Genomic DNA, 12,361 nt, shown 5'->3' on the forward strand with positions numbered 1-12,361 from the left:
AGAAAGAAATCCTGTTTTGCGACAACATGGATGAACCTGGCATTCTGCTGAGTGAAATAAGCCAGACAAAGAAAGACAAATACCTAATGTGGAATCTTTAAAAAAAAAAAAATCAAACTCATAGAAACAGTAAAATAGTGGTCATTAGGGGCTCGAGGGAGGGGGTGAGGGAAAAAAGGGATAAGTTAGTAAAAGAGTACAGACTTTGCGGACACGTCCTCACCTTTATCTGTCTTCCTGCTAACAAGAAAAGCGAGCATCCGAATGACAGGACAATTGGAGTCATCGATGCTCCCATTGTCTAGCACAGCACCTGCCTTAAAGGACACAGTATGTATGTGTCAATGGACAAGTTATGGAGGTTTGGAATGGGTTGAGGGGGGTGGAGAAACAGACTTTAGAGGTCAGCTTTCCTCTTTCAGAGCTCTGTCTGCTGCATGCCGTGCACAGCTATGTCACAGGCCAACCCGACGTTCTAGCGAGTTCTTTCCTCCCTGTACTCAGCTCAGGACTGAGCTCCAAGAAGAAGCTGCTGGGTAGAGCTGTGAGTGTGATAAACACTTCTGAGGCCATCTGTACAAAGGACCTCTCCATCCCACTGTGGTAGCAGAAATAACAGGCCTGTGAATCAAGTAGTCAATCTCTTCTCTGTCGATCTAGAGCTGAGACTCTTTCATTCAGAGGTGACCTGCATCCCGAGGGTATCGCTCTCTCCCGCAATTAAAATTGTCCTTGATCGCCATCTCCTGCTAGGGTCACCTGTAAAGGATCTTCAGAAACATACAAAACATACGATTCTTTTTCTTAAAAAATGAAAAATCCGAAGGAAGTTCTGTAAGTCAGTGTTCAGTTGGAGAACAAGAGCCACTAGAAAAAATATATCCATATATGTGTACATTACATATAATGTAATTTTTAGATGTTAATTATAGGTATTGTATAATTTAACCATTAATATATAGTCACATATATCTGTATATATTACAGGTGTGCACTTGTGAGAGGTAGTTCAACAGTCTCTATAAGGCTGTTGCCTTCATCCAATGCTGAAGCTTGAAGTCTGCAGAGCAGGCAGGCAGGAGGGGAAGGTGGATGTAAACAGAGGATAGTGAAGACAAGCTGGAACCCATGAGGACAGACTGGAATTCATGTCAGTCTCCCGCTGCCCCTATTCTGATAATGGGGGGTCCTCCAAGTAAAGCTGGTGTCCTCTGTCACAGAAGGAAACACACCTGGAACTGGGAACTGAAGGAGGACCCCGCACCGAGGAGGGGAGCCAGCAGGTAAGTGACCACCTCACACCGACCTCCAGAACATTCACACCGTGGCTGCTGCTTCATCTCCACCCTCCAGATCTCAGGCAAAATGGTTCCTGTGGCCCACGCTAACTGAGTACTTACAGCCTAAGCAGGTCGACATATTCCTAAGCCTCGAGACAGTTCATGCCAAGATTCGATAAAGCGAGGTGATAGGTACGCAGGTGTTTATGTCACTGTGTATTCTCAAATACTTTATAATTTAAAAATAAGGTGTGAATCCATGTATATTTGTTGTAGAAGGCCTGTGAAAATGACGTTAAAATCCACTCCCTACTAAAAAAGTGACTTTTCGAAAGCAGTTAAAACATTATGTAAATGAATAGTCTTTCCAGTGAATAAATTAACAGGCCCGGTGAAAACGATCCTGGTGATTCAATTTCATCTGTCTTCTTGAGTGTTTGCAAGGTAATACCATCCCTTAACATTAGCACAAGAGATATAAGATAGGTTTTTGCTTGAAATTGGATTCCTGAGTACTCGTTACACAAAATTAAACGGCAGTCATTTCACAGAATTAACTATGGAGCTTGTAAACCTGAACAACTAGACAAGTGTTTCAGAAATTTTCACTGTTTTGCTACAGTTTTTATTGAGCTGGAAAGAACTGAAAACCTATACATTCAAATGAATCATATAAATATTTCATAATGTGCTATGCTGAAGCAAAATACCAAATAAAATTTGAAGTATTTTAATCATCCTTTTAACTTTCAACACTTAACACATTCATGAAGCTGGCTTTGAGATCATATTCCATTAAATTATAAAGCTCTCAACCAAACTATAAGCTGAAATGCGGAGAAAGTAAAAATAGTTCAAATTAAAGTCACGGTTGCTCCCTATTTTATAAGCGATTAGGCAAAATAACAGACACCAGGGTTTTCAGCTCTGTCACCCATGATGCCATCTAGGCCCTCATTTTAAAGTCAGACTACATCATCTCACTGCTGGGAACAGGTGGGTGATGCTCTGCAAATTAGGTAAACAGAGAAAATAACCAGGAAAATAAAGTTGTTTAGATGCTTGTCAGTTCCTTTTCTGGATTGTTGGAATTTCACTTAGGGGTTTTCTAGCTTTGATTCGACTGGTTATGTTATATTTAAAATTTTTGCTCAGTATATAAAATTACAGTCGAGTCCAAAATGTGAGTAGAAATTTCAGGAGCAGAGTAGTACGCAGGGTTTTCATTAATTTGAGTGTGGGTGCATCCTTTGTATGAAAGTTTTTTAAAATCGGAATTTATCGTTCCTTGGCTTCATGACAATAACTGCGTAAATTCTACATCAGTGTTTTTAATTTCCTGTGGTCACTGCGTTGCTTTTAGAAAGGCTTCAGTCTTATCTTATTGTTCTATAAACTTACCAGCTGGAGATAACGACAGTTATATTTTGCTATATATCCGTTTACTCTTTTTTCCTGAGAGGTACATGTTGAATAGGACCCATTTAAAAATGAATTTCTTGCTTGGTATGAAATTTATATAATGACTAAACTCAAGTAGTTTTTGAAAACATTTGTTTTTTCAAGTCGTACTCCGCCAAAGATTTGGAAATGCTAATGTTTTTGCAATATTTAAACTTAGAAAAATGACCCCCCAAAACCCAGTGCTAATTAACAAATCTAATCACATAATGCCCAGAGCTTTCGTTACCTGCTTTCAGAAGTGGAATACTCCCCGCGCAGCACCACAAACACGCAAATCCTTACAACATAATTAAAAATCGATGTGAGTGAAAGCAAGATTATTGTTTCATTTAAGCATACCACCTGATGCTTTTTGGGTGTTAAATACAGAGAGATACTCCTTTTCATGGCTACTTCTTACCTGTTGACAGAGACTCTGAAACTGAGTTCCTAAAACTGGGTTGGGAGGATTAAAAATTGCTATATTTGAAATGGGCAAAAAATAATTTGAATTATACTTTTGAAACAGTAGAATGAACAAAATTCATGAATAACCGACCCTCATTCTATCTATGGAAAATTTGTGGCAATTTATCCTCTGTATGCATCTGTCCTCTGAGCATTTTCCCTAAAACAGTCAGGACGACCCAATGATACGGTGTCCCCTGGGTCCTCCATATAACCCTGCCAGTCATTATTCCTGTACGGAAGCCCTCCTGAGTGACAGAGAAGAGAAACCCACGATCTTTGCCTCGTTTAGGGCGAGGTTGCCTCTGCTGCTCCAATGGGTGTTGGTTGGCTTAGTCAATTAAAAGCTCGCGACCATTATTTTTATTTATTTATTTATTTTACGCCTACAGCACCTGGTCTTCCTAGGCAGTCTCCCATCCAAGTACTAACCAGACCCGACCCTGCTCAGCTTCCAAGATCAGACGGGATCGGGCACGTTCAGGGTGGCATGGCCGTAAACACACGACCATTATTTTTAAAGCATCATCATTCATATTGTTTCTCCAAGGCACGTGGTGGCCAGAACCCCATGGAAAGAGGGCCAGGTGGCGGAGTTATTTAGAGGGCTCCCTTGCTGGGGAAGGCTAAGGGGGTGAATGAAAATAACGGCAGGATCAGCGTATCCACGTGTGGTGGGGTGAAGGCAGCACGTGGGTTGCTTGAAGAGTCCAGGCCGGCAGTGGCCAGGAAGGCGCTCTTGCTGCCTGCACCTCGGGGGAGTCGCAAGTGCGTCTGGGCGACATTCCCACACAGCAAGGGGAGCTAGCGTTGGGAAGGAACTAGTGTGACTCCTGCCGGAAGTCTGGGGGGTGAGGATGGTAGGGTGCGCGCGTGCAGGGGGAAGGGACAAGCGAGACCGCCACAAAGTGACGCAGTTCCAGTCTCTGGCCCTCCACAGAGAGTCCTTCATTTTCAAGCTCTATTTCCCCATTTTGACTCGTTTGAAAACTACCTCTGTGGTTTTATCTCTCCTAATACCATCTCGAATATTACTACTTATCTTCTTCAAATCGCTACACTTTCAAATGTCTAATACTCCCTTTAGTTTCATTCTAAAGCGATGATACTGAAATCACATGTTTGTGCTTCATTTTTTCCTGACACGTTAAACACACAGTTATTAAAATAAAAAATGTTGATTCCTGTCCCACTGAAGTCACCTTGAGGCCCCCTTCTAGTCTGTGCTTCACACTTTGAAAAGCTACTCTAACGTGACCCTTCAAAAACCAAGAGTTCAAAGTTGCTAGGTGACCTCGTGTGATGGCAGGAATCAGGAGAGCCCAGGGCCTTGTGGGCTTGCGCGTTGGGGTAAAAAGTGTGAGTTTTTGATCGAGCACTCAGGAAAATGCCTCAGTTCCTCCCAGGAGTCCTCAGAACCCCCGTGGTCAGCCATGAACACCTTTAACCTGCCACCTGGAAGTCAGCCTAATGAGAATTTCCTGGCTTGGGATCAATGCACCCTCACGAAAACCCTGTAACAGGACCCCCAGGCTTGAGGCTCGCCTCAGATGTTAAGACAAGTCTCAGTGTAATTAGCTGGGTGGTATCGAATAAGAGCCAGGAAAATAGTGGCGGAGAAAGGGGAGAGGGCGGGGGCAGGGGGCTGGGTCAGAGCAGGCGAGCCTCTGATAGCTTGTTTTTCTAAGAGGGGGAAAAAAAGCTTGAAAATGGTCTGTGTGTCACAGCGCACTGTAGCCTCACGCCCTTGCTGTCTTATACTATTGGCCTTTACTTAAATCTCTTAAGGAAATCTAACACCTGGTAGCAGAAAACGCATAAGCGGGAGTGATTCTATTCTGGCTAAAATCTTTTCCTGTTAACTTCAGACTCGGATAAATCCCTGTGAAAATCCTAGCCTGACAGTGCCACTTCTTTGGGACTTTTTTCCCGACTATTTTCCTGTTAGCTCATGCACGTTGCTTGCTTAATGCTTGATAGGACCAGACATCTTTCTAAAAGTCCCCAAATTGCTTTCATCCATCGCCCTTGCTGAGAAAAAAAAAAAAAAAAAAACCACACCCACACATTAACAGATGATGAGAAACGTGTCTTTATTGGTTAATTTTTAAAGGCATTGTCTGCTGAGGGCCTAATGAGAGTCATCGGGGCATACCCACCGCCAGAAAGTATTGAACGACTGTCTTATTACCTCACTAAAACAATGAGCAAGTCACAAACGTTGCAGGGGGAAATTAATAAATAAATTAGGGGGAGGAGGAAGTGGGGTTTCCCGTTCCTGGGGCTCTGGAGGCCTTCCAGCTGATCGTGTCTATGTCATAGCCCATGGTCTTTAAGAATGTACCATTTCCTGGAATTCTGGAACAGAAGAGGTGAGAACAGGGTCAGTGGAGATGCTTTACGGTACTTTACAGACACCCTACGGCCAGTGAGAGTTCTGAAGAGGAAAGGAAACGAGGCAGATTGTGAGATGATGGGTATGGCCCCCTCCCAGGGCACGAAGTGAAGAAAAATGTGAGTGACACTCACTGCAAGTCCAGATGGTCTATAGCGCTTCATCTCCCTGCGTAATCCAACAAACACCTTTAGCTCTGCAGTTACACCTCTCGTGTGAGAATGTGTCAACCCAGCCATTTCTGCCTGGCAACCCATGAACTTGGTGCAATGGCTGATCATAATCTGTGACCTTTCAACCATTTGGCTTCTTAATTTAAGACAGAAATGGGAGGTTTCCTTCTTCAAGTCTATAGCTACGTTTTGCATTTTTAGTAACGTTTAACAGGGTAAGACTTCGAACTAACTTTTCCCTATTGGACCCCAATCCTTACCCCTAAAGTTCGTATTACTAAAAGACAACAATAATACTATGTGGATGCTACAGATGGGAATTGAAAAATTGGGGTTTACTTTATATTTAGTAGCAAGCTTTGCCTGTTTGTCTTCCATAGTCAGGTTTAAACAAATCAATCTTTCCTTACCTATTTTTCTGAGCTATTTATAGAAGCTGTATTAACTCCCATGTAGTAAGTTACAGTGGTATCATTTTGATTAGGTCTTTAAAATAAGGATCTAAAGTAGCAGTTTTTAATTTCAAATTAACTCCACCGTAAAGACCATGCATAAGTGCTCCTGAGTTGGCATGTACAAAGCAGCTAAAAAGCATGTAAGCCACATGGCAAAATCAGATGAAAATAATTCTATGGCCATGCAATTATGCTAAAATTTAAATATTGGGCTCTGCACATGGAAGACTCCATAATGGTGTTGAATTGATTAAAGTTTTCCCTGTCTAATGTTGTCCGGTTGGTGAGCAAACATCCAATAAAACATATTCGTTTAAACCCTTGAAAACTAAGAGGCTTTCCTGCTCAAGTCAATAGATTTTAGTATGAGACACGCTTGAGAATGTCAATCCTTAAGGGGCTCAGATACCATGGCGGGAATGCCTTATGCTGTTTTCAGGGTGCATGAGGCTGTCTTGCAAGTAATTGACCAGACTACCAGCTTGTCCCTTAGTTAGGTGAGGGACGTTTGCTGGTTCACAGACAGTGACCGGTTGGACCAGCTCCTGTGGCACATCCCTAGGCATTATGCCCAAATCTTTACACGTAGCATCTGTACCACCACTTTTGTCCCATTTTATAGATGGGAACACTGAGGCTCAGCGAGGTTAATAAATGGGGATTTTAACCCACATCTGTCTGCTCTCACACCCCCGGATGCCCCCTGAGCTCGTCTTTTGTGCTGCGTACAGGTGCGGACATACCATCAGCCCCAATTTTTCCGTCTCCATCGTTATCCGCAGCCGCCATCAGGGACTTGGTTTCTGACTCGGTGAGTTCTCTAGCACCACTCTCAAACTTCTGGAGGAAAAACCTACAGGACAGTCAAGATCGAGGGAAATTTCTGAAAGACCATGCTTTTCCTCACCTACCCTTTCTTTTTTCCCTTGAAGCAAACTGTGTTCCCAGCAATTGCAATAATCGGTCAAGGTCTTAGTCAGCAAAGGTTTCCTTCACTGTAGAAACTAATGGTGGGCATTTCGTGTTTGAAAGTATATTTCAGAGTTTTGTCGGTAAGTCCATTTGCCAAAGAAAAGCCCTAAAATTGTTGAATTTTAGCACCTGCAGTCTTAGGTGCTCATGGTTAGTGCTTCGCATGGATCCGAGTGTGGTCAGCTGTCTTGTATTCTTCCCTTTCCTGGGGCTCTGCCAAATTACCAGCATCAAGGCTGGTTATTGAAAAAATACTGAGCAAACTGGCCTCTACTGCACCCCAGCCCACTAGCAAGGTCGGAGTGCGAGACACACTTAGGATAAAGCTTACTTAAGCTCTTCTTCATCCAGATATCCACTCTGGTCGTTGTCTATGAACCGAAAAACATCCTTCACCTGACTGGCCGACATCTTGGAGAGGCCGGATGTCTGGAAGAATTTTTGGGGTTCAAAAGTATCTGGGTCTGAAACAGAGAATGGGTTATCCTGATGCTCATTGGGTCACATTCCATATTTGGGCCAAGGTGCTGAAAACATAGTTTATTGGAAATACTTTTCATAATATCATTGAGCTACAGGAATGCTCTATTAAAAAAAAAAAATTTGTTTTTAAAGATAAAGAGGACCATGAAAGCCAAGACAGGACGGCTTCGCATGTCATCTCCTATCCCCACACCCTTCCTCAGCTTTCCCTTTCCACTCGACTCGCCCATCTCCCCTTCTCCCTCCTCCGCTCCTCTGTGCCTCCCCTGCCAATTTTACAGGCTCTGTATCTAAGACTGCAGCATCACTGGTCTAACTGGTGAGGGGAAGTGCGGTCACGGGACTCAGAGAGGCTACGGGGCTTCCACTGATTTTTTTCACGTTGTTTCTTTTGCCTCGCAGAAATGGAATCATATGCTCAGATCTCATATCCCTGTAATTTTAGTTAATTAATAACAGTTTTATTCCTTGATCCTATGAATTTTCAGCAAAGTTCACATTTCCATTTTTGTGGCTTTGCCGGAAGTACGAACACATGAGAAAAACCCACCCCTGCCTCATGTGCCCTTTACCTTGGCACTCCTGCAGGGCTGCTGCAATGTCATCAGCACTAAGGACGTCTGTGATGCTCATTCTCCACCTATTCGCAGGACAAATGACATTTGGTAAATGGCAAGTTGGAACATGCGCGTCTGGGGGAGTCCACCCTCTTTGTCCCGCTGAAACTGTATATTTGTTGATAATTTTTAAAAATTTGATAAGTGTGGTCTTCATTGATTGGACAGAATATCCAAATAAAAACCAAATACTGAAAAGCTCCCACCCTCCTTTGTCTCAATGCCCCAAAGATAAAATAAAAAGTACAACCTACAGAACGATTTGATTCTCTTTTCTTATTTAAAATTATAATTACCTAATTGGTCACATATTTAAGCACCTACAAACCATTCAGAAGTAAACCACGTTACAATTGTCATAGCATTCTCATATATCAGCCAAAGAAACAATGTTGCAAATTCCACGTGGGAAAGGATAGAGCTTGGGCTGCATGGAGACCTGTGGGAGAGATGCCTTTTGTCTTGAAGGATGGGAATCAGAGACATGAAAAGCCCATCTCCCAGAGATCAAAATCCTTCCAGGTGTCAACTCCATGGAAAAAGAGAAATCTGAGCACAGCATGTGCCAGCCTAATAGGAATGCATGCAGAAAAGAAGAGTCTGGGGTCTGGTAGGTCCACCAGCTACTCACCGTTTTAGATTTTTCCCCAAGAAGAATCAGCAAAAAGTTGAAGGAGCAAAAAACGGATGTGGTTTTGCTGCCTTACTGACCTACCTTATATAGGATCGAAAAAGTGATAGTAAGAACCTCTTAGATTTCCTTTTCAAGGATCAAGTGGACATAGCTCAAATGTCTTGCCTCACCAATGAAACCTTTTTTTTTTTCTATTTATATCTCAAGGGAATGTGGGTAGGAACAGCCAATTTTTAAAAACAAACCTCAACCAACCTTAACTAAGGTTTCAGTTCTGCAAGTGAACCCCTCAGGCGAAGCAGAGAGAAGATACTAGGGAACTGGTAAGGAGGAGACAGTGGCTGAAACGAGGCAAACACGTATGAGGGTGCTCCGTAAACTGGAAAGGGCACCCCAGATGTTAGTGGCCGCCACTTGAGGCAGGTCTATTGTCACCCTCTGAAACTGTGGATACGTGAGGCTGACCTCAGTCCAGAGTTGAGACTCAAAGTCATTGTGTCAGATGGACACACAGGACTTGTGCAGCAAACGACGGCACTGGGTAGATGACTTTCCAAAGGAGCCTTGACTTTGATATTTTCCAGCTATATCTTAAGTTGCACACACTAAAAAGACAACAAGGGGACATAGAACCAACGATTCCCAATCCCGTAGCTAAAATTTGCAGAAAACATATGAGGCCGAGACTTGAGACCTCAAGATGTGTTTCAGCTGTGAGCAGACATTTACTGAGTCCCCTGTATGCCCAGGGCTGTGCTAGACTCTATTTTTTAAAACGGTGGTTAAAAACACATAACAAAATTTACAATCTTGGCCATTTTGAAGTATACTACAGTATAGTAGCATCCACTATATGCACAGAGTTCCACGACAGCTCTCTAGAACTTATTCACCTTGCAAAACTGAACTCCATACCCATTGAATAAGAACGCTCCATTCTCCCTCCACCAAGCCACTGGCGGCCACTGTCTGTCTCTTTGAGTTGACTGCGTTAGATATCTCTTATAAATGGAGACACACAGTTTTTTGTCCTCTTGCGAATAGTATATTTCACCTAGCATAATTTCCTCAAGGTTCATCCACATGTAGCATATGTCAGTTTCCTTTTTTTTTTTTAAATGCCGAATTCAAGTTTTTAAAAGTCAAAGACTAATCCCACGTTGCAATCAGAAATATTCAGTGGCTTTGAAGTAGACAATTCAGGAGCTCTAGAGGGGCCTCAGAGTCTTCCCTAGGTGATACAGTCCGGACAGTCATCTTCAATTTGCCCCAAATATAGTCCCCTACCTCCACCTTGGCATGTACTTTAATGTCATCAACGCAAAGTTTCTCACAGCAACACCTACCGCATTTCTTAAATTACTGAACCCCAAACCAGCCCCAGCCTGTCTTCCCACATTATGTGCCCCAATTCCTAGCATGGTGCCTGACCTAGTTAAGGGCTCAGTAATTATCCAATGAGCGGATACATAAAAACAGCAAAAAGAACTTGCAAATGGGATTACCAGCCAGCATCAACTTGCCCAGCTCATAAAAGACAGTTTCTGAAAATGTCTCAGGAGTTTGGAGTTAGGTTTCTGACATTAAATTCTCATAGAAACTGAGTCTTTTCTTTTTGTAGAAGGGTTTCCAATTGTCCGTAGAGATAAAAAAAAATTTTTTTTTTTAAATCTGCCCACTTAAATGCAAATAGCATATGGGTTAAACCAAGACGCTCTAGATTTTTATGCCATTTTTCTGATAGAAAATAAAGACAACAGAAACCCAGTAAACATGTCATCTGAATCAACAAGGCAGCTAAGATGATGACTTGAATTCCACTATTGCAATCTGCGGTGAAAATGTTGATTTACGCAAAAGGGTAAATAATGTGTGATTCCACTAATATGAGGCACTTAGAGTAGACTAATTCACAGAGCTAGGAAGTAGAAGGGTGGGTGCCAGGGGCTGAGGGAAGGGGATGGGGAGTCAGGGTTTAATTGGGACAGAGTTTCAGTTTGGGGAAGATAAAAAGTTCTGGGGATGGATGATGGTGACTGGTTGTACGACAGTGTGACTATACTTAGTGACACTGAATGGTACACTTAAACATGCTTAAGATGGTAATTTTTATGTTATGTGTATTTTACCACAATAAATTCACAAGTACTCCCAGGGAGGAGTAGAAGGAAGATTTGGAAGTAGAAGGTTTTAGCTAGAGCCCAGCTCTGTCTTTTACCGACGTGAGACTCCAGACTCATCTCCTCTTGTAGGAAATAGGAGTAATGCAAGTGTCTGCTGGTAACCTTCCCACCATTCTTCTAAAGATCAAGGGACCAGCTGCAGATCTACAAACGTTCAGAAGTTCACAGAGTCCCCTGTTAAATCCCACCCATGTCCTGAGATTGCAGGATTTCATTCTGTGGATCCATTCCGCTCGATTGGTAGGGGCTTCCCGGAGTGGACGGAGTGGACACTGGGATCAGCTAGCAATGTCTGCGGTGGGGGAAGACCGACTGTGCTTTTGGGCTTTGCTACTGCCAGTGGCCCTGGACTCTCAGGTGTTCGATGCTGTTCCCAGTCAATCACCTGTTCCAATCCAAACCTCCAGAGGACTTCTTAATCCACAGACTTCCTCCCCCCGGAGCCCCCACACTCATCACCTGGTGATCACGTAGCTCTGTGACATCTCTCCATCTATGCTGGCCTGACCCATCTCCTGACTCACTGGCTTGTCTCTGGTGTCGTCACTGCCTGTGCCCACCTGGGCTGCCGTGTTCAAATCTCTTGCTCATGTCTGAGGCCCACTTTTCAACATATATGCCACTTCCATACTCTCTCAATAGATGTGACCTCCTAAACCTTTCTCAGCTTCATCTTCTCTCCACGCCCCGCTGTCACCACCACTAGCCCAAGCCACCGTCATCTCTTTTGGGAAGAACTAGTGCATTCCTACCGGCCAACCCTCATCCACATGGACTCCCCTCCAACCTAGCTGGGTGGCTATTTTTAAAACCCAAGTGTGCTATGGCCATGCCACCCTGAGTAAGCCCGATCCTGTCTGATTTCGGAAGCTAAGCAGCATCGGGCCTGATTAGTACTTGGGATGGGAGACCACCTAGGAAGACCAGGTGCTGTAGGCGTAAAAAACTAAAAAATGAATGAGGGATTGTAAGCTGACAAGGTCCTTGCAATCTGTGAGGTCAACCATAGATAGATAGATAGATAGATAGATAGATAGATAGATAGATAGATAAATGAATAAAACCCAAGTGTGTTAGTTTCCTAGAGCTGCCATAACAAAGTACCACAGATTGAGTGGCTGAAAACAACAGAAATCTATTGTCTCAAGTTTTGGAGGCCAGAAGTCTGAAATCGAGGTGTTTCAAGGCTCCCTCTGAGGGCTCTAGGGGGAGAGTCCTTCCTTGCCTCTTCTAGCTCTGATGCTCACCCGCAATCCTT

The 12,361-nt window shown here is 43.3% G+C and overlaps 1 protein-coding gene, 1 long non-coding RNA gene and 2 pseudogenes across 3 annotated transcripts in view; 2 read left to right on the plus strand and 2 right to left on the minus strand.

Moving 5' to 3' along the window:
• The window catches only part of LOC111742281, an 8,772-nt gene extending 294 nt beyond the window's left edge, over positions 1-8,478 (plus strand). Inside the window, exons 2-4 of one of the 2 annotated variants that reach the window (XR_002781252.1) lie at positions 362-1,283; positions 6,946-7,025; positions 8,158-8,478. This is a non-coding gene — a long non-coding RNA (uncharacterized LOC111742281). Of the gene's footprint in view, positions 1-123; positions 1,284-6,945; positions 7,026-8,157 lie in introns of those variants that run through there. The other variant, XR_002781251.1, reaches the window with a different exon arrangement.
• LOC111742288 lies at positions 3,575-3,693 on the minus strand (annotated as a pseudogene).
• Positions 5,268-8,302, minus strand: OCM2 (oncomodulin 2). The gene is made up of 4 exons (XM_011363859.2): positions 8,242-8,302; positions 7,518-7,650; positions 6,958-7,067; positions 5,268-5,549 (listed from the first exon to the last, which is right to left on the minus strand). The coding sequence occupies exons 1-4, from the start codon at positions 8,300-8,302 to the stop codon at positions 5,524-5,526; spliced, it is 330 nt and encodes a 109-aa protein (XP_011362161.1). The 3' UTR covers positions 5,268-5,523.
• Positions 8,479-11,922: 3,444 nt separating the features above from the next.
• LOC111742300 lies at positions 11,923-12,042 on the plus strand (annotated as a pseudogene).
• The last annotated feature ends 319 nt before the right edge of the window (positions 12,043-12,361 follow it).

Source organism: Pteropus vampyrus, unplaced genomic scaffold, assembly GCF_000151845.1.
Source record: "Pteropus vampyrus isolate Shadow unplaced genomic scaffold, Pvam_2.0 Scaffold90, whole genome shotgun sequence".
In the NCBI taxonomy this organism is placed as follows: domain Eukaryota; kingdom Metazoa; phylum Chordata; class Mammalia; order Chiroptera; family Pteropodidae; genus Pteropus; species Pteropus vampyrus.